This window comes from Solanum pennellii, chromosome 4 (assembly GCF_001406875.1).
Source record: "Solanum pennellii chromosome 4, SPENNV200".
Classification (NCBI taxonomy): Eukaryota; Viridiplantae; Streptophyta; class Magnoliopsida; order Solanales; family Solanaceae; genus Solanum; species Solanum pennellii.
Genome location: NC_028640.1, coordinates 3,687,088 through 3,708,848, shown reverse-complemented (window position 1 = coordinate 3,708,848; position 21,761 = coordinate 3,687,088). Strand labels below are relative to the sequence as shown.

General features: G+C 34.8%; 1 protein-coding gene across 1 annotated transcript; it reads right to left on the bottom strand.

Annotated features, from left to right (window-relative positions):
- Positions 1-4,610: 4,610 nt before the first annotated feature.
- Positions 4,611-21,761, bottom strand: LOC107017296. The gene is made up of 5 exons (XM_015217560.1): positions 21,705-21,761; positions 6,653-6,711; positions 5,714-6,616; positions 4,791-5,619; positions 4,611-4,721 (listed from the first exon to the last, which is right to left on the bottom strand). The coding sequence occupies exons 1-5, from the start codon at positions 21,759-21,761 to the stop codon at positions 4,611-4,613; spliced, it is 1,959 nt and encodes a 652-aa protein (XP_015073046.1).

Sequence of the window (21,761 nt, the reverse complement as noted above, 5' to 3'; positions counted from 1 at the left end):
CAATTAAGAATAAAAAAAATGACTTAAAACGGATTAGAATAAAAAGATTGACCTCCATTGAAGGAGTTTAAGCTTGAAAAAATGGTGGAGTTGGTGACTTAAAAATTAGAGAAGAAGAAGAGAAAATAAAATAAATATTGGCTAAATTAAGCCTTTCACGCGCTATTATTGTGTGTATCACACTCTCTTTGACATATCAGCAAAAAATGTCTAAATGGCACAACGGGACCCTATATGAGGTGTCGAAAATGAATATCACTCAGTTAAGGTGCCTAAGTGAAATTTGATGTCAATTTTAAGGGGTCATCGATGGATTTGACCTTTTCTTTTTTTGTTTCTTCTAAGTGGGCCAAAATCTCTTCATGATGCATATAATGCTACCATTTATAGGATATTATTTAAGTAAAATCAAAGAGTCTTTTAAATGAAATTAATTTCTTGAGAATGTGGAAAAGATTATACAAGTGTGGAAGATTAATGAGGAAATAGTGAAAGTGTAGTATTAATATACATAATAAATTAAAATTAGACCTGAAAATTATTGACTTGCACTTTTAAATAATATATTTAAAAGAACTCTATAGTATTTTATTTTATAATATTTTGCATATGATAGAGAAGTCAAAAGTTTTCTATAGCTTCTACTAATATTATAATTAATTATACTTACAACACTTTATTTTTCATTTTTTTATTATGTCAAAATAAGTGAATTGAAAGTATGATCAGATTTCTCTAATTGAAGTAATGGGATGATAAATTGTTAAATATATATTTAGTAAAGCTTTATTAGGAAGGCAAATATGTCAATATTAATCTTTAAATTAGATTCTATATTGGGTTTTGAAGTGTATATCAATGACAAACAGTTAAAACATATATTTAGTGAAGCTTTATTTGGAAGGCAAACATGTCAATATTAATCTTTTAGTGAAGCTTTATTAGGAAGGCAAACATGTCAATATTAATTTGTAAATTAGATTTTGTATTGAATTTTGAAATGCATAGCAATGACAAACAATTAAAGTAATTTATTATTATTACACAAGTTTTTCCTTTTAATATGTTATAGTGTAGCCAATACTTAGTATTTAATAAGACTACTTAAATAAATCAAATACATTCTGAATTATTCTGCTAATGCATTATTTAGCCATTATTGCATTTAAAGTAAATGAAGCAAAATTAACTTGAAAACCTACTAATCTACAAATGTAATTGTTGAGATATTGCTAAAAATTAAAATAAAATATCAATCATATTTAAATTATTTTTCTTATATACAAGAAATAACTATAAGAACTATAGTGCTTTGATGGGCTCCAATGATATTTGGCCATTCTTTGTCTACCTTTCACATATTAATTAATGAAATATATCAACCAAGTGCATTCTCTATTTCATAATACAAATAGTTTACTACGTACTTCTTATCATTTTTTCTTTTACGTTCTTACTTCAAGTTCTCTACATGAAACACATTAATCAAACAATCTATTTAGAACAAATTACATGATAAAAGGTTGTGAAAATATAGATAACTAACTTACCATCTCCCTCACCATTCTGACAAGCCGTGAGGAGCTTCAAAATTCAACCACATAGGTAGAAATTAATCGTAAATATGTGAAAGGAAAAAAATAAAATAGATTGTTAGAGTGTCGATAGGTAAAAGAAGAGAAAACACCTAAAACCAAAAAAAAATAATCAACAATGATTAGTGATATTGACAACAAAAAAGTACAACAAAAATATGATTTGATTAACGATTAGTCGTAACAAAAAAATTTCTTACAAACCAATAGTCTATAGAGAAGGGATACAAACTCGTCAAATAATGAGATAGCTTGCCTCGGAAAGGTGAAAGATTCGGAGAAGCTTATAAAGAAAAAAAAGCTCTTGAACCTGTGGAGCAAGGGATAACTGATAAGAAATTAAAGATTTTATTGATTAATTTTAATGAAATTCATTAAATAAGATAGAATATGATTAGTCTTTTAAGGGTATAGGAATTTGAAAAGTAATCTTGAAAATATTCATTTCTTTAAAGCAAACTTTACTAATTTTAATGTCAGATTAAAAGAAAATGTGGAAACGAATTAAAGGTATAGGAATTTGAAAAGTATTACTTTAGAAGTTGTAAAGACTTCACATAAATGACATATACTATATAATGTAATATATAATATAATATATAATATGAATATATATATAAATATATAATATAATATAGTATAATATAATATAATAAAATAATAATATAATATATATATATATATAATAATATATATATATATATAATATAAAGATATAAATATAAATGATATCACCAAATTTATTTTATAGTAATAAATTAATATTTAACTAATAAATTAATAATTAAGTAATACTATAGGGTTAAAACGGTAAATCAACTTTGAGATTAAGCTCTTCCCACTTATAGTAATATACAAGGGGTAAAACCGTAATTCAACTTTCAACTTTTTTGTTCATGCTTTTAGTAATATATGATGATTGTGTTATTTTGACTTTCCTTTTGTTGTTCCTGTTGTTGTTGAGATCTCGCTTTTTTGAGCATGCATATGTGTTTATACTTTTATTGTGTTATTTTGACTTTCCTTTTGTTGTTCGCGTTGTTGTTGAGATATCGCTTTTTTGAGCATGCATATCAATTAGGATTCCTAGAAGCCTAAAGTTGGAGAACTAGGAAAAGAAGCTAAAGTAGGTGGCTCATCATATTTTGTATCTCAATAAACTTTTTTCTTGTCTACAAATCTTCATCTTCTTGAAACTTTGAGAGTAGCAAATAATGGAGTAATGGAAGAGATAGTAATACTTATATTTATACATTCCCATTGTAATAATTATTCCAGGTAGTAGTGATATACTGTTAAGGAATATTCTCAGTATATATTTAAAAGTATCATATTTTTCAACGTGTTCAAGCTTTACTAAACAAAATAATTCAGTTTCTCAATTAATGAGAGGTAGGATACCCCGTTGAATTAATCGACATGCATGCAAATAGAGATGGAGCTAAAGTATAGGTTACGAGTTTGGTCAAACTTAATAGTTTTAGTCCAATTTTGTATTTGTTTTAAGAAATTCATTAGATATGTATAAATTATTAATTTAGAATCTAGTACCTTAAAAGAACTAGATTCCAAACTATAAAATTTCAATTAATCCAAGCTCCTTATCTACACGCAAATTACTCTGAACACCGTGATTATAATAAATAAAATAACAATATAAGTTGTGGAAACAATGCATAAATGCATTTTGGGTATGCAAAGAAATGGACATCCTTATAATATTCCAACCTCTAATGCATGATACAAATTAACCAAACCACTTACATATACTTGCGTACCTTAGATCTGAAGACACAAATTAGAATAGAATATTTTGGTAGTTATTGTTCCTTTGAGAATGTTATATTATGTTTTTAATATTTTACTATCCTTTTCTTGAGCCAAGTCTATCAGAAATAGTCTTTCTATCTATCAAGACAGGAGTACGATATGCATACACACCATACTCTCTAAACCCCTTTAGTGAACCTACACGATGCAAATCAAGATTAATTCTCAATGATATTGGTTCTCATGATAGATCGTGCGACTCTATGACTTGCGAATTAGATACTTGCTTTAGGCTCCTAAATTTAAGGAGTGATATATTGCTTAAATCTACTGTGCCTACTCCCGAAATTGAAGTCAATTTTATAACAAAATACCATAGAGCTTTCCTTGTCGCTAATTCCTCTTCAATGTGAAAAATTTACTAGGAAAAAAGAAAAAGAAGATATATAAAATCTAAATAGCAAAATAGATGAAAGATATGGAAAGAGAAGAAAGAATGCAAAGAAATTTAGTGAGTTCGAGATTTCTTTTCACAAAATATTATTTGTAATAAAAAAAATTGATGTGACAATTTCTATCTAATGTGGATAGTGATGTCTTATTCACCTCAGCGCGCAATTGGAAGACACATATGGTCAGTGGGGTTTAAAATAGTCTGCTGTAATAACTTTAAGTGTTCAATTGACAAAGACGTGAATTGAAGGGTCCAAGTGAAAAACGGAGCCAAGTATAGACGTCTATTAGATCCTTCCGCCTTTTTATTAATATGTCGATTCAGGTATGTATTGCTGCAGTTATTCTTTTAGAGAAGTTTTAAAATTCGGCATTCAATGTGTATGAGAATTATTTTGAGGATGTTGTCATGTTTTACTAGTACTTTACTATTTCTTCCTTTTTCTTGAACTATACTTTATTATGTTTTTTCTTGACCTGAGTCTATCGAAAATAGTCTCTCTAGCTAGGAAAGGTGGGAATACGGTCTACATACACACTATCCGAAACAGTCCTACCTTCCAAGGTAGTGTTAATGTTCTCTCTGTTATGTTCAGAAAGGACGGCTAAAAGCTGCATTTAAGGCCTAAAAACAATACACAAAGAGTAACTTAAACTACCAGCATTCATGTCTTAAAAGTCACAGTTGAGAATATTAAAAAGCGCGTTCAATGGACAGTCTATCGGAAACAAGTTTAAAGCAAAAAAAAGTTTTTCCCATGATCAATATTACAGGTTCAGTAAGCTAACAGCTCAAAATCTTCTTTTCTTCAATCTGGAGCCATCAAATTCTTCTTCATGCCTCCGTCTACGATTACCACCGCCTTCTTGCTCTTTCACATTTCTCATTTGCCTCTCGCCATACTTCCTTCTTTCACCACCGTGAATCTCAGGTAATCTACCAGTATGTTTCGGCTCATCAAAGTACCTAACACTATCAGCCCTCTCCCGATCAGGTGCACTCCCTCTGTTATAATGAGACCTCGGATGCCCGTACTCCTGTACACCATCCACATCCCACCTATCACTCTGACGATGAGAACTATAAGAAGGAGGGTCTCGCCTTTGAGGGGCTATTGCTTCTTCAGTAAAAGAAGTCCGTGAAGAAGGCCTCGTTCTATCTTCCCTGTACTTAACCGGAGACCTGTGCTGACGACCATACAATTCTTCCGTCAATCTCCTCGGAGGAAGGGACCATGTACGGGACCTAATAGGAGATTTTGACCTCATTCGAGGGAAACCGCTTCTCTGCATCGCAGTAATCTCTGTATCACCCTGAGCCAAATGACTATTCCGATCAGCTGGAAAGTGTCTATCGAACTTCTCACCATGTCGAATATCAACATACGCAAAGCCATCTTTATCAGTGCCTCTTCTTGGGCTGATATTGCTGGGAGCTCTACGAAGCCTTTGAGTGCCCATCATTGCAGCATCTTCTCTTCCATTAGGGGACTGTCGACGTGCAGGTGGATGTCGTAATGAAGGCAAGTCATCATTTAATGGCTTCCTCCTCCTATTAGTACCAAAGGCAGCACCATCATAGTCATTACGCTCATCTGCAGATTCCCAAGCAGGAGCTGTACGTTTATGTCTAAAGGGATAATCAGCAACACCTCCAAACCTTTCAAAATCAGGCCCAGAATACCGGCCACGGCCCCAGCCTCTCCCTCTTCCATGCATGAAGTCCCCCCTTGAGCTACCAAATGAACTGTCCTGAAACCTATCTCGCACAAATTTAGGACCATAGCCATAGATTTCATCTCTGGAAAAAGCACAGTAATAAAAAGTCAAGTGTTGAGCAGCATTATAAAAAAGAAAATAACTATAAATGATACAGCAATAAAAAGAAAAATCACCTATTCCTTTGTAGATGGAATATCTCCTCCTCCATATAAGAATACCTCTCTCTTCCACTTCTTGAAGGCAGCGGCCTACCCGTTTCAGGTCTGAATACAGCGACATTCTGAAGATCTTTTTCAGCTTTCTCATCACAGGCTTTCACAAAGTCCTCATGAGACTCTGCATTAGTGAAGCAAAGAGAAGAATGAACATTTTTACTTGAAGGTTCACTGTTTTTGCCTGAATCAATTCCCTTAGTCATTGGGTCTTCTACAATCGACTGCATCATGTATTCTCGGATTTCACCTTCTTCACATTCCTCATCCTGTCCGACACACCCCAATCTCTCAGTACCAACTGATTTAATTATCTTTTCCCCATCATTTGCCGACCCCTCACCACTTGCAACCAAATTATATGTGTCTTGTGTCTTTTTGTATACCTTGTGATCTTCATTCATGCTCGCGGGAACAGATGCCTCCACTTTATCACTGCATACATTTAGCTCTTTAGCAGCAGTATCAACTTCATTAGCTTGTAGCAAGGCTTCTTCTACAGGTTCTGACTTTGACTGCAGTACTGATAAGTCAAACCCTCGAAAAGTACTACCAAGACTAACACGAATCACATTTGCAGACTTGTGACGCAGAGAAGGATGAATTGATGAGATGGGAAAATTAAATTCCTGCTCACTAGCTCCAACAACATGCTTTCCTTTATCACTGTGCCCTGAATCGGCAGGAAGTTCAAGTTTACTGTGGCTTTCCCCTTGTTTGGGAACAACTTTCTTCTTGACAGAAACTTTTTCCGTACCTAAAGCTTCCCGGCCAGCTAATTTTTCGGCCAATGCTGGTTTCACTAGATCCTCAACATTTCTTGAAGCATGGATTGGTGCACGAGAATAGAGCAAAGAGTACCACCTCTTCTTACAAGGAAGAACAGAAGAAGAGTACCACCTCTTCTTACAAGGAAGAACAGAAGAAGAGTTATTAGACTGTCGGGCAAGAGCTCCAGGCTGCAAATACATGATGAAAGCAAGTGTTGTTAGCATGATGACAACTAAATGATTGTATATATCAATGTAAATATATAGAGACATAAATTAGCACGATCATATACATTTGTTGTAGAATCTAAGGAATAAATATTGTGATAGAATAGTTGATTTGGAGGGATAGCAAGACAAATTTAGAGGGATTGAATAGCAGATTTGTAGAGATAGAATAACTGATCTTTAGGAATAGGAATGACGGATCTTTAGGGATGTAATCTTTATTTTCTCTATATAATGGAATGACTCTTTCACTTTGAGAGACATTCAGCAGAGAAATTGACATGGTATTAGAGCCATACCCATCCCAATTTATTGTTCACCGATGTTGGGCCTCCATTTAAAAGTGTTCACGCTCTAGTTGAGGTCTTTGTAGTTTTCACAACTATTTAAAAGTATGAATTCACATCACTTTGAGTCCTTCAGTGATCGTTTTGCTAGAAAAAGATATTCTTCTAGGGAGTTTCAGTTTCAGTTGTTTGTCTCCGGCAAAAGAACTATGGGTCCATATAGATGGAAGCGATCTTGCTCATACTAATGCAACAAACCTAGGTGAATGGAAGATTAAAGATGCTCGGGTGATGACATGGATTCTAGGGTCAATTGATCCTCTTATTATTCTTAATCTCAACCGTATACAAGACAGCTAAGGTCATGTGAGATTACTTACAAAAGGTTTACAACCAAGATAATAGCGCAAAACGCTTTCTGTTAAAGTATGAAATTGCTAATTACTCTCAAGGAGGTCTTTCTGTTCATGATTATTTTTCTGGATTTCAGAACTTATGGGCTGAATTTAAAAAATATTGTCTATGTCAAAATACCTACTGTATCTTTATCAATGATTCAGGCAGTTTATGAGCAAAGCAAGCGAGACAATTTTTTTTATGAAATTATGCTCCAACTTTGAGAGTGTTCGTTCTAAATTGATGAATCGTGACCCGTCTCCCTCTTTAGATGTTTGCTTTAGGGAATTACTTCGTGAAGAGCAACGTCTTGTTACACAAAATGTTTTTTAAGAAAGAAAATGATGTCACTGTTGCATTTGCTGCTCAAGGCAAAGAAAATGGTAGGGATGTGAGTAGAACTCAATGTTAAAGTTGCAAGGTATATGGTCATATTGCTAGCAATTGTAACTATAAGTTTTGTAATTATTGTAAACAACAAGGACACATTATCAAAGAGTGTCCCACGAGTCCTCAAAATCGTAGGATCAATGCTTTTTAGGCTGGTATAAATTATTCCACTAATGATAACTCATCTTCAGGGCAAGTTCTTACTCCTAAAATGGTACAACAAATGATCGTGTCAGCCTTTTCACCATTTGATTACAAGGTAATGATGTTATATCTAATTTTTGGATTGTTTATTTAGGTGATTCCAATTATATGACCAACTCAACGAGCATCCTAGAAAAGGTTCCTAAGTATCAAGGTTCATCACAATTACAGATTGCCAATGGCAGTAATTTACCCATTACTAAGGTTTGGGACATTAATCCAACTTTCAAGAATGTTTTTGTTTCACAAAAGCTCTCAACTAGTCTTATTTTAGTTGGACAATTGGTAGATAACAATTGTGATGTAAATTTTTCTCGTAATGGTTGTCTTGTGCAAGATCAGGTGTCGGGAAGGATAATCAAAAGGTGCCTAAAGTTGGACGATTGTTTACTATACACTTTCCATTCCTCCCGTTCTATCTTTTGCTTGTACTTCTACTGCTAGTAAGACTAAGGTTTGACATAAGCGTCTAGGACATTCAAATTCTGTTGTGTTGTCTCATTTATCAAATTCTGGTTTATTAAGACATAAAAATCAATTTTCAGTTGCTTCCATTGATTGTTCTACTTGTAAATTAGGTAAAAGTAAAACTCTTCATTTTCCTAATTTTGGTTGTCGTGCTATAAAGTATTTTAATGTCATTCATAGTGATGTTATCTTTATTTTCTCTATATAATGGAAAGACTCTCTCACTTTGAGAGGCCTTCAGCAGAAAACTGATAAGTGTTACACAGTTACTGTAGAGATACTTTTAGGACTTGTAGAGACATTGTGTAATTTTTCAAAATAGGAACTCGATTACGGTAATCTTTGTAAAATAGGAATATATTAGTTCTTTCCATATACTGTAACTCAGTTGTAGTTATATAATCATGTACTCTCTTTCTTTTATATATATATATACACACACACAACTAGTACTACTACTACTAGACAGAGTGTCTAGCAGTGTTTTATCAAAACAAAAATCATCAACAAAAATGAGTACAAGCAAGGGGGGCTAGGCCTTACCTTGTCAAACCTATTAGGTAACATACCTCTACTAATTAACAAGCATGAAGAAAAATAAGAGCTAGAGAGAACTAGATATTCTTAGATAATCACAGAATTCGTAATACACTCTATGATGATATTACAAATGAGAATGCTTAAATAATGCACAATAAAATCCAAGAAGAAAGTTGAGTTATCAACCTCAAACTTATTTTTAAAAACAAATTTATACCACTAGACAGGGCGTCTAGTGGCCTTTTATTAATAATAAGATAAGATCCTCAACGTGAATAAGTACATGCAAGGGAGGCTAGGCCTTACCTTACCAATCCTAATGAGGTAACAAACCTCTACTAATTAACAAGCATGAAGAAAATAAGAGTTAGAGAAAACTAAGTATTCTATGAACATTACAGAGTTTATTATACACTCTATGATGATATGACGAATGAAGATACTTAAATAATGCAAAAATATATACGTAAAGAAGAAGGTTGAGTTATCAACCTCAAACTTCTTTTTATATATGTATGAACACTAAAAAAGATAGTTCTAAAACTAAATATTTTCTTCTTGTCCTCTTCTTCATATTCGTCCAATAACACTTGATAGTTCATCACTTCTTCTTGGACTTATTGGATCTTGTCAAAGTTGTTGAAACTGTCATAAAATTCTGCTTTGCCTTGGAACAAATTTCTCTGTCACCTTACTATCCCAACTATGTTGTCTTCCATGTGTCTTTTTCTTGTTTTTGTTGTTTTCGCTTCTTTGTTTCCTAGGTGAAAGATCCCCATCCCTAGCCAGTTTATCAAACATATATCTAACTCTTCTTCATCCTCTTCAAATAGTTTCTCTCCCAAATAAATACATTGGCTAACTCCTGATGCTAAGGCTCCTGACTCATTCTTCTTTGCGATCACACTTTTAGGCACAAATATTGGAGCCTATGGGCTTAACTTGCTATTCAAAGGAGGAGGTATACCTTGTTCTTCTTCATCATACAAATGATCCCATCTAGAAACACTTATCTCTCCTTGTTTTTCCTTAGAGATAATAAAATCGTTTGTCGATTTAGCATGAGAGAGATGACATACCGTTCTCTATACAATGCTCTAGTTGATTTTTTCTAGTAGCCGATATTGGTTCAAACACATTTCGAGTTGGTAAAGTTAAATTAGGATCAACGCACTCAGTCACCCCTTACTCTTGACTTGAAAAATTACTTCGACTTGTCGAGGAACCAATACGACTACCAACTGAATTTTTGTGTGCAATAACAGTCCAATTTCCAGATGCACTCTCTTCTCTATTAGAATTTTCAGCTTGCAAGTCATTAAGTTTTGAAGCTGCGGTAATTTCAATATTAAGCCGCGCATCAGTAACACTTCGATTTTCCAACATCATTGCCATTTAGTTGCTGCCCATAATCGCCATTGCGATGTTGTGACCAAAGCTTTTGCAATTGTTTCACTGTTGTGCTCTTGAACTCCAACATAATCAACTATATCACCAATAGCCACACCTTGTTGATTATTGCAGCCACCCGAAACATCTATTTGGTGTTGTACTATCTCTCTACAGGGATTTGATTCTCTGTTGTCGCTACAACAGAGACATTTAGTTCTGAAGTTCTAATTTCAGTAGGTCTGGCTATTTGATTTCCACCTTCTACCCCCGCAGAAATAGCCAAAGAATTGTCCTTGTTCGAATTAATTTTCTCAGCTAATTGCTGCCCAATATTTTGATCACCTACATGTTTTTCAATATCTTCTTGCCCAGCTCTCTTATCATTCAAAAAATCACGTGCATCTCCCTTTAATTGTTCCGTATTGTTAGCCTCAGAATCAGGCTGCACCATTTTCCTCATCAACAAGCGACAATTATTTTGTTCATGTCCTCGATGTTTACAACGAGTGCAATACAGTGGAAGATAATCATAGACAATTTTCTGATAATGTTCAATAATTTTACCCAATTCTTTCTCCAAAAACTGTAGTCTGACACAATTTGGATGCTTATCTAATAAGTCTAGGATTATCTTAACCCTACCAGTACTTGGCCTGGTTCGATCTTGTGTTGCTTTATCCACCGCAATAGGCTTTCCTGCCGCTGTCACTATCGATAATAAGGACCTTCTTTCAAAGAGATCTGTAGGTAACTCTGACAATGAATTCCATATTCAGGCTTTCGGTGTTTCCTCTTTAGGGTTGAATGATGGTGTCCAGAAAAATTCTGGAGAAATTCTCTTCACCATCAAACTTAAAATATCCATAAGAATTTGACAGAACCTGTGCAAAGTCCTCATATAAATCAAACCTAACCAAAAAATGACGAAAATCAAGTTGTCCAATGTTACAATTTCCTTTAACATCAAATTACTCTGGCAAAAGCTTTCGCAACTCGGATAACACCGGTTTTCCATGAGCAAATTTGATAATCATGGCTTGATGTAAACTTCCCTAGCAAATGATCTCTTTCTTCCATTGAAAATCTCACAGTGGGTTCTCCATAAATAAACTCAATGGGCTTTAGTATGGGTTTTAACAGGTTTTGGGTCGTTTGTTGTGGTTTAAGGATCGCTGCATTGGATGCTTTTGTATTAAGGTTGACGTTTGTCTCTCCCACAGCCGGAGGCTGGGGAGAGGGCGAAGCAACTATGGCTGCTATTCAAGTCACCATAGAGAGAGGGAAAGGAAAGAGCGGGGTCTAGGGTTGTCTTTGAAGTCCTTTCAACCTCAAACTTACTTTTACAAATGTGTGAATTTATAATGATAGATAGCCCATCTATAGTAACCTGAAGCATTTTCCTCTTTTCTTCTTCTTCAAATATGCCCAACAAAATTTGATGCTTCATCATTGCTTTTTGAATGTATTGGATCTTGTTGAAGCTATTGACACTGTGATATGATTTTGCTTTGCAAGTTGCATCAGCAAGTGCCTTGGAACAAACTCTCCTGTCACTTTACCATCCCAACTGTGTTGTCTTCCATGTGTCTCCTTTTTTTTTTTGTTGCTTCCACTTCTTTGATGCCTAGGTGAGATATCCCCATCTCTAATCACTTTATCAAAGAATATGTCCAACATATTATCTTCCTCATCCTCATCCTCGTCAAAAGAATCATCGCCCAAATCACTAGCATAAGCATTAATTGGACTAAATCCTGATGCTAAAGACTCTTGTTCATTCTTCTTTGCGATTGTACTTTTAGGTACAAATCCTAGAGCATGTGTACTCGATTTTCTATTTAAAAGAGGAGGTGAAACATGCTCTTCTTCATCAACCAAATCAGCCCACCTAGGAGTACTCATCTCCCCTTGTTTTTCTTTTGAAATTAACAAATCATTTGTAAAATTAGCTTGAGAGAGAGTGGTGACGTACCTTCCGCCAAAATTTTATCATTCCCTGTGGTTGATAAGAGCTGTCCAAATTCGCCTTGATATTATTCATCAGGTGAATCCAAATTTTGGGAAGTGACCTCATGAGCTGAGATGCTCAATGTGACCATAGGTGGCTTGATCGCTGAATTGGGTATGAGTAACATGACAGCCTGACTTTCTTGGATAGCCTTAGCTACTGTAGAACTCATAACATTACCATATTTTTCGGTCTGCATGCTACATACTCCAATTGGTGTGCTAACTGTTAGATTGTATATTACTATCAGGATCTACTCGAACCAAAATTGTCTACTTCGAGGGATTAGAATCAATTAACTCTAATTCCTTCTCCACCCTGAATGCTTCAAACGTATTTGTACAAACAATGTCCTTTGATCCATTAGATTGAACAACTAGATAAGTAGTTACCTGATTCTTATTTCGTGGATATTTACTTCGACTTGCTGAGGAACCAATACACTTAGAAATTGTTTTTTTTTTTGTGCAATTATGTTCCAATTCCCAGTTGCATTCTCAGCACAACTAGAAATTTCAACTTGCAAATAGATAGCTTCCAAAGGTTTCAAATTACCATGCTCAGATTCTGCAATTTTTCCTTCCCATCAAATTGCCAAATTCTCAAGTCGCGCATCAGATTTTATAGCCTGTATAGCATCATGAAGTTCCCTAGGAGTGTGCTTATCACTTTGCCTCATACTTATTTTGCTGATGTGAATGCACAACGAGTTGCTCTTCAACTCCAACACGATCATCTGAATTACAACTTTGCCGCGAAGACTCACCAGTTTGAGGAATTAAGGATAACATTTGATTCCCTGAAGAATAGTCGTCCAACATTGAGTTTGCTTAGGCGCTGGCCAGAATTTTGGCGCACCAAATTTTGATCTTGAACACAACTCTTTTCAGCTCTACATATAAATCTTTAACAGTTACATCTTTTTCACCGATTTTCAGCCTATTTAAATCAGTTTTTTTAGCATTGAGATGATCACAAAGATCTCCTTGAAAATTTTCTCCTTCAATATGATTTTCACTGACCATGGCATCAACTTGACCATCGGTGAGAGTTCGACAATTAGTTTCTCCATGCCTCTGATGCTTACATCTCTTACAATTATATGGTACATAATCATACCTGATTTTTTGCCATATGTTTGTAATTTCACCAGTGACTAAATCATTGAATTGAACTCAAATACTTTTTGGAAGAATCTTTAAAAGATTCACCTCGACTTTTAAGCCATTGAAAACAGAGCAGTACGAGCAAAATATTGACAGGCTAAACTTGGGAAAGAAATTCATGCCATTGCAATGGAGGTTTCTTCCCTAGGACTATGAATTTTCGATATTTTTTTTTATTTCTTATCAAACGAATGGCATCTTCTTCTGGAAATCCTAGCTATTCTTAGCATGATATTGGGAAATCAGTGCTGTTGCAGTTGTAGAACCATTGGCCATTGATTCTTCCACGGAAAGATTGAGCATAAAAAAAATATAGAGAATGAGCTAAGAGGGAGTCCACTTTTGGATTCTGAACGGTATAACAGTACCAACGAACTTAATTGACCTACTAGTTTTTGAAAAGATTGCAATATAATCTTCCTTTAAAGTGAACCGCAGCAGCACATACCGACTTTCTAATAACCCAATGTTACATTCACCCTTAAATCCTAATTGTTGAGGAAATATTTTCCGTATATCTAGAAGTTCAGGCCTTCCACGTGAGAATTTGACAATGAGAGCGTAATTTAAATTTTCTTCCGTGATAAACGTTTCTATGTCTTTGGAGTCAAACACCACTGTGGGTTTTCCATGTAAAAGAATGACTGGGGAGAGGGAGAAGTTATTGCGGACGCCGAATATATAGAGAGTGATGGAATCACAACTGCTATATCTTAAGGTAGCTAATTAATAGTAAATGAGACAACAAAAAAAGGAACACCGGGAATTAACGAGGTTCGGCAAACTTTTGTTTTCTTTTGCCTACTCCTCGGACACAACCAACCAATATTTATTTCATTCCAAAGGAGTACAAGTGAAATTCTACAAGAGAGAAAGAAGAACAAATGTCTTAGGAGATGACAAGGCAAGTGAGAGATGTGTTACAAATGAATTAGGAGCTACCTATTTATATAGGAGTGAATTCTTCCTATTGATGTCATTTATGACATAACAATATGTCAAAATGTCAAGATTTACCTTGTGAAACCAATTCATGGTTCACCTAAATTTTACCTACAAAATTTGCTATCTTGAGTTTTCTACCAAAGAAGAATTATCCTCCTAACTATCATATCTTCTCATTAATCCATTTTTGAATCTTGTCAAATTTAACAAAAATCTCCACCTTGGCAAGATTCTCCATTTTCAACTTTCTCTCAACAACAATTTTGATTGTGTCTTCAACCTCAATCTTTAATGTTTAACAATGTTGATCAAGTTCAAACAATGTTGAAACTTGACCACAGTCCTACTTTTGTTAACATATCGGCAGGATTATCCGTAGTATGAATTTTCTGCTTTATGACTCCACCATCATCTATGATGTCTCGTATGAAGTGATATCGGACGTCAATGTGCTTCGTCCTTGCATAATAAACTTGGTTCTTTGCTAATTGAATAGCACTCTAACTATCACAAAATATTGTGATTCCTTCTTGTCCAATACCAAGCTCTCTAAGCAATCCTTGAAGCCATATTGCTTCCTTCGCAACCTCTGTAATTGTCATGTACTCTACCTCAGTGGTAGACAAAACAACTGTTTGCAAAGTAGACTTCCAACTAACTGGTGCATTTGCATTAGTGAAAACATAACCAGTAGTTGATCTTCGTTTGTCCAAATCACCTCCATAATCTGAATCACAATATCCAACAAGATATTGACTATCTTTCTGCTCGAAAACCAAACCAACATCCACAGTGTTATGAATATACCGTAAAATCCATTTTACAGCCTGCCAATGATCCTTTCCAGGATTGTGCATGTACCTGCTTACAACTTCAACAACGTGTGAAATATCTGGCCTTGTGCAAACCATTGCATACATCAAGCTACCAATAGCATTCGCGTATGGTAATCTTGACATATATTCTCGTCAACTTCATTCTTAGGTGACATAGCATCACTAAGCTTTAAATGAGGAGCAAGCGGAGTGCTAACCAACTTCGTTTTTTTATTCATACTGAATCGATTCAGTACTCTCTTCAAATATTCTTTCTGAGATAAATAGAGTTTTTTTGAATGTCTATCTCTTTTTATCTCCATGCCAAGAATCTTCTTTGCCTCACCTAAATCCTTCATCTCAAACTCCTTTCTTAGTTGAATCTTTAGCTTCTCAATTTCCTCTTGACTTTTAGAAGCTATCAACATATCATCAATATATAGGAGAATATATATAAAGGAATTATCTTCAAGCTTGCGCAAATATACACAATGATCGTATGTGCTTCTTATGTACTTGTGCTGCAACATAAACTTGTCAAATCATTTGTACCATTGTCTAGAAGATTGTTTCAATCCATATAACGATTTTTCAAGTTTGCACACCATATTTTATTTTCCATCAACTTTGAATCCTTCTGGCTGAGTCATGTAGATTTCCTCTTCCAAGTCTCCATGTAAAAATGCAGTTTTTACATCCAACTGAACTAGTTCCAAATTCAACTGTGCTACCAAAGCCAACAAAACTCTAATGGAGGAGTGTTTCACAACCGGAGAAAATACCTCATTATAATCAATTCCCTCCTTTTGAGCATATCCTTTGGCCACCAATCTCGCTTTGTAGAGAAAATCTTCTTTGTTAGGAAATCCTTCTTTCTTTGCAAATACCCATTTGCACCCAATTGCTTTCTTCAATCTCCATGTATGATTCTGATGAAGGGACTGCATTTCTTCATCCATGACATTCCTCCACTTATCTTCTTGTGAACTTTGGACTTCATTTTTATAAGCGGTAGGAATGTCATCGGCTCCAATTGAGTTAGCACAAGTCACCATATCTTTGAGTCGAGCAGGTTTTCTTATTTTTTTTTTTGGCTTGGTGGTTGCTATTGATTCAAGTTATGGTTGAGGTTCTTGATATGGAACATCCTCTTCCACTGGCTCTCCTTCAAGAGGAAAATCTTCTGTTGTTTCCTCGTTTGATCTTGTGTTGGGAAAATTATCTTTCCCTCAAACTCCACCTGCTTTGAAGCACCATCAATTTGTTTGACTTCTTCAACTATTACCTTATTTGTCAAGGCAGATTCATCAAAGGTAACATTCCTGCTGAAAATAACTTTTCTTGTCTCTGGACACCATAAAAGGTGTTTTGGAAGCACCCCAAACATCTGAATGAATATTATCCAAAATACCTTTAGTATTATGGATAGCTATTCCACGTTTAACCCTTGTTTGCTTTCCCTTGACAAAATGCTCGCGAAACTCCAAGTTGCAAGTTTTTACTCCTTTTAGCAATCCTTGATCTGATAAAGTTTTCAAGGATTTTCCTCCAGCATGTCCCAAGCGCATATGGCACAGCTTGGTCATTTCTGCCTCTTGTCGTCATTGATGTTGTTGTCGCTGTCCCAATAACTGTACTACCTTGATAATGGCACATGTTATTATTTCTCCTAATTTCCTTCATTACCACCAGTGCACCAAAGCATATTCTCATCACGCCATTATCTGCAATGACTTTGAACCTCTTTGACTCTAAGGCTCCTACAGAAATGAGAGTTTTCTTCAAATCTGGTACATATCGAACATCTGTTAATGTTCTACTTAATCCATCATGTCTCCTTAATCGGATTGAACCAACACCATATGCGGTAAGAGGATTATTTTTTTGCAGTGTGAATAACTCCACATTCTCCTTCTTGTAAATAAATATACCAGTACCGATTGGGACACATATGATAGCTACAAGCTGAGTCCATCAACCATACATCAAATGATTTGGATGGATCTGTTGTAACTAGTGAGTAATCAGAGTCATCACAATCAACCATATTTGAAGCCATGACAGCCTTCCCATTATTTAGTTTGGCTTTGCTATTAAACTTTGGGCAGTCTTTCTTCCAATGCCCTTTTTCTTTGCAAAGGGTAAATTCATCTTTGCTGAGTCTAGATCTTGACTTTGATATCCCTTCCTTCATTCTCATATGATTTTGAGAACGACCTCTCACAATCAGTGCTTCTGCTTCTCCGCCTTTTTGTTTTTTTCTCTTTCTTTGTTCATAACTATAGATAATTCATCATTCCCATGCACTAGAGTCATTTCAAGATGCTCAAACTCATCGGGAAGTGAACTTAACAACATTAAGGCCATATCTCCATTCGTAAAAGTCACGTCCATATTCCACAAATATGTTGCCAACTTATTAAAGCTGGTGATATGATCATTTATTGTACTACCAGTAATATAAGTGAAGCGTAACAGTCTTCTTTTCATGTAAAACTTATTTTGACTGTTTTTCTTCAAGAATCTCCTCCAATGAATTCCATAATTTATTTGCATATGTTTCCTTCGTGTATGGTGTTTTCTTGCAAGGTAAGATTGAATGGTACCGCAAGCAACACGGTTGATAATCTTCCAATATTTTTCTCCTACACCATCTGGTTTCTTTTATTCTATGGAAATATCTAGTCCTTATTGAAAAAGAACATCAAGGACCTCGCCTTGCCACATTCCAAAATGTCCTGACCCGTCAAAAATTTCAACTACAAATTTCGCATTTGACACAATTCCTATCATAAGCGAAGATGCCAATGATGCGTATTATTGACACTCGATGTGGACTCATCATTTTCTTGTCTCCCTTTTTACGACAAATACTATTTACTAGCTAACAATGCAAGAACCAAAGTAAATCTTTTTCTGATGTGGAAGTTCAGACTATGCTGCAATTACAGAGCATACTCAGATAATACTTTGGCTCTGATACCAATTTTTGCGGAAGCCGAATATATAGAGAGTGATGGAATCACAACTGCTATATCTTAAGGTAGATTATTAATAGTAAATGAGACAAAAAAAAAAAGGAACACCAGGAATTAACAAGATTCGACAAACTTTTCTTTTCTTTTGCCTACTCCTCGGACACAACCAACCAATATTTATTTCACTCCAAAAGAGTATAAGTGAAATACTACAAGAGAGAAAGAAGAACAAATGTCTTAGGAGATGACAAGGCAAGTGAGAGATGTGTTACAAATAAATTAGGAGCTACTTATTTATAGGAGTGAATCATTCCCATTGATGTCATCACAATATGTCAAAATGTCAAGATTTACCTTGTGAAACAAATTTATGGTTCACCTAAATTTCACCTACAAAAGGTGCTATCTTGACTTTTCTATTAAATAAGAATTATCCTCCTAACTACCATATCTTCTCATTAATCTATTTTTGAATCTTTTCAAATTTAACAGAAGCAACCATGGTTGCTATTCACGCCATATATCGCTTGAAAAATAAAGAGAGAGAAGAGAGCTTTTGGATTTAGGGTTCTCAATATTAACTTGGTTTCAGAGCCATAGGCAAATCAGATGCTTCTAACTCTACCCCGATTATCATTCAATCTGAAAATTCCTCTTTGAATGCAAGAATTATTCTAAATAAAACAAATTATGATGTGTAGTCTCAAATCATAGAGATGAATATAGCTAAAAGAGAGAAACTTTTGTTTCTTCGTGGGAATACACAACCACCTACTGTAAAAGATGAACTATATGAGAAATGGTACAAAGACAATCAAAAGGTTAAGTGGTGATTTTTTGGTAGGACTAGATACCCATTGAGCCATTTTTTTGTCTAAAAATCATTTGTCGGGATAGAATAAGTCATTTGTAAATCATTATCTGTTGTATCTATTTCTAACAATGTGCAGGAAGCCTTAACTGATCGCAAGTGGAAAGCATCTATGGATGAAGAGATGAAATCATTGGAAAAAATGATACATGGGAACTTGTCGATTGTCCACCAGGAAAGAAAATAGTTGGATGTCGATGTGTGTATACAGTCAAGTATAAAGCAGATGGTATGATAGAACGATTCAAAACGAGGTTGGTGGCTAAGGGATATACTCAGACTTATGAAATCGACTATACCGAAACATTTGCGCCTATTGCAAAAATCAACACAGTTTGAGTGCTATTATCCTTGGCTGCAAATTTTGATTGGCCACTACAACAATTTGATGTGAAAAATGCTTTTATACATGGTGAGTTTTCTGAAGAAGTATATATGGACTATCATTCAGGGTACGGGATACCGAGATCACATGATCATAAAGTATATGCAGATTGAAGAAATCACTTTATGGACTGATACAATCATCAAGAGCGTGGTTTGGAAAATTTACCAAATCTATGAAGGCATTTGGCTATACTCAAAGCAACACCAATCACACTTTGCTCTTGAAGAGACAACAAGGTAAAATTACTGCCCTTATTGTATATGTTGGAATTCTGACCCCCAAATTGCCTTAGGAACAGGTTTATTCTATATGTTCCTTTGGAAAATTACAGCAGTTACGTTTTGTGAAGTAAATAAAATAATGACACAATATTTTATCGCGGAAAACCCCAACTCACAAGGGTAAAAACCACGACCTACACCTCTGTAGGATTTAACTCCACTTTATTAAATTTCACGTCTCAACAAAAGATTACAAAGCTATGTAACCTAAGGAATTATAAACTCTAATTCCTAGAGGAATTATAAACTCTAATTCCTAGCTAAGAAATTATAATACTCACAAAACTCAGATTGTAAACAAGATTCTTGAATACAATTTTACAATTTTTCCTCACAAATTGCTACACTCTCAATAAATCTCAAAACTCTTTCAAACTTCTTGATCGTGTTTTGATCTTCTCTCTATGTAAGTGCGCACTTTATTTTGATGCAAATAGCTCCCTATTTATAGATCAAAACTTCAACAAATCCTTGTATAATTTAACTTGTATTTGCCTTCTACAAATCCTTGTTGACTTCTACTTGGACTTCTTTTCTACAGAATTTCCTTAAATAAATAAGAAGGCACAATTTCCTTAAATAGATTTCCTTAAATAGGAATTAGTTTTCCTTCTTTCACTTGGCTTTGAACTCCTTTGAAACTTTTTGTACTTGTTGCTACTTGAAAAAAAAAAAATAATTCTACAGCTTTATAACTTCTAATTCACGTTGTTGACGTTCTCCTTATCAAAGTCAGATTCGTTTTGTAAGGAACACGTCTGTACAACCTGTTTCTTTCATCTGTTTCTGTATTTGTCAATTATCAAAATCTTTATCATTCTAACAGTATATGTTGATGACAGGACCTTGGTCCATTAAAATTTTTCTTTGGAATTGAAGTGTCTAGATCATATAAATGAATTTTCTTATCCCATAGAAAGCACTGTTTAGATTTGTTAAAGGAATCTGGCATGACAACTTGCCAACCAGCTGATACACCTGTTGAAGAAGGCTTGAAATTAAGTGTTGAACCTGATCAAATCCCAGTTGATAAAGGAAGATATCAGAGACTTGTAGGAAGATTGATGTACCTAGCACGCACAAGACCACACCTTGCTAATTCTTTAAGTGTGATGCTGACTACGCTGGAGATATTGATGACACACGGTCTACTTCGGATATTTCACTTTTGTGGGAGGAAATCTTGTTACACGGAGAAGCAAAAAATGAAATGTTAGTTGCTCGCTCAAGTGCAGAGGCGGAATTCAGAGGAATGACACTTGGAATATGTGAAGCATTATGGTTGAGACTTCTCTTAACAGTTTTGGGTTATCCACCTAAGGCACCAATCCAACTATATTGTGATAATAAGGCTGCACGTGATATTGCACACAATCCGGTACAACACGATTGTACCAAGCATGTAGAAGTAGAGAGGTTTTTCATCAAGGAAAATTTGAAAGATATTAGAGTTACCCAAGATTCGATCGGAGGACCAATTGACTGATCTTCTTACTAAAGCAGTTTTGAGTAAAATGTTCTCCAAGTTTCGGAGCAAGTTGGGCATGTTTGACATCTATGCACCAACTAATTGAGGGGGAGTGTAGAGATATTTTTAGGACTTATAGAGATATTCTCTTATCTTTTAATATAGGAACTCGATTTCGGTAATCTTTGTAAAATAGGAAGATATTAGTTCTTTCCGTATATTGTAACTTAATTGTAGTTATATAATCATGTACATGTCTCCATTGAAAAAATAATAGAATACAAAAAAGAAATATTCTGTTCAAGATTTGAACCATTAGATCAATTATCAACAGTAAATAAGAAATCAGATTGAAACCTGTTCTTTCCCGGAAATTGGCATGGTTCCAGAATCTGCTGAAACTTTTCTTTTCAT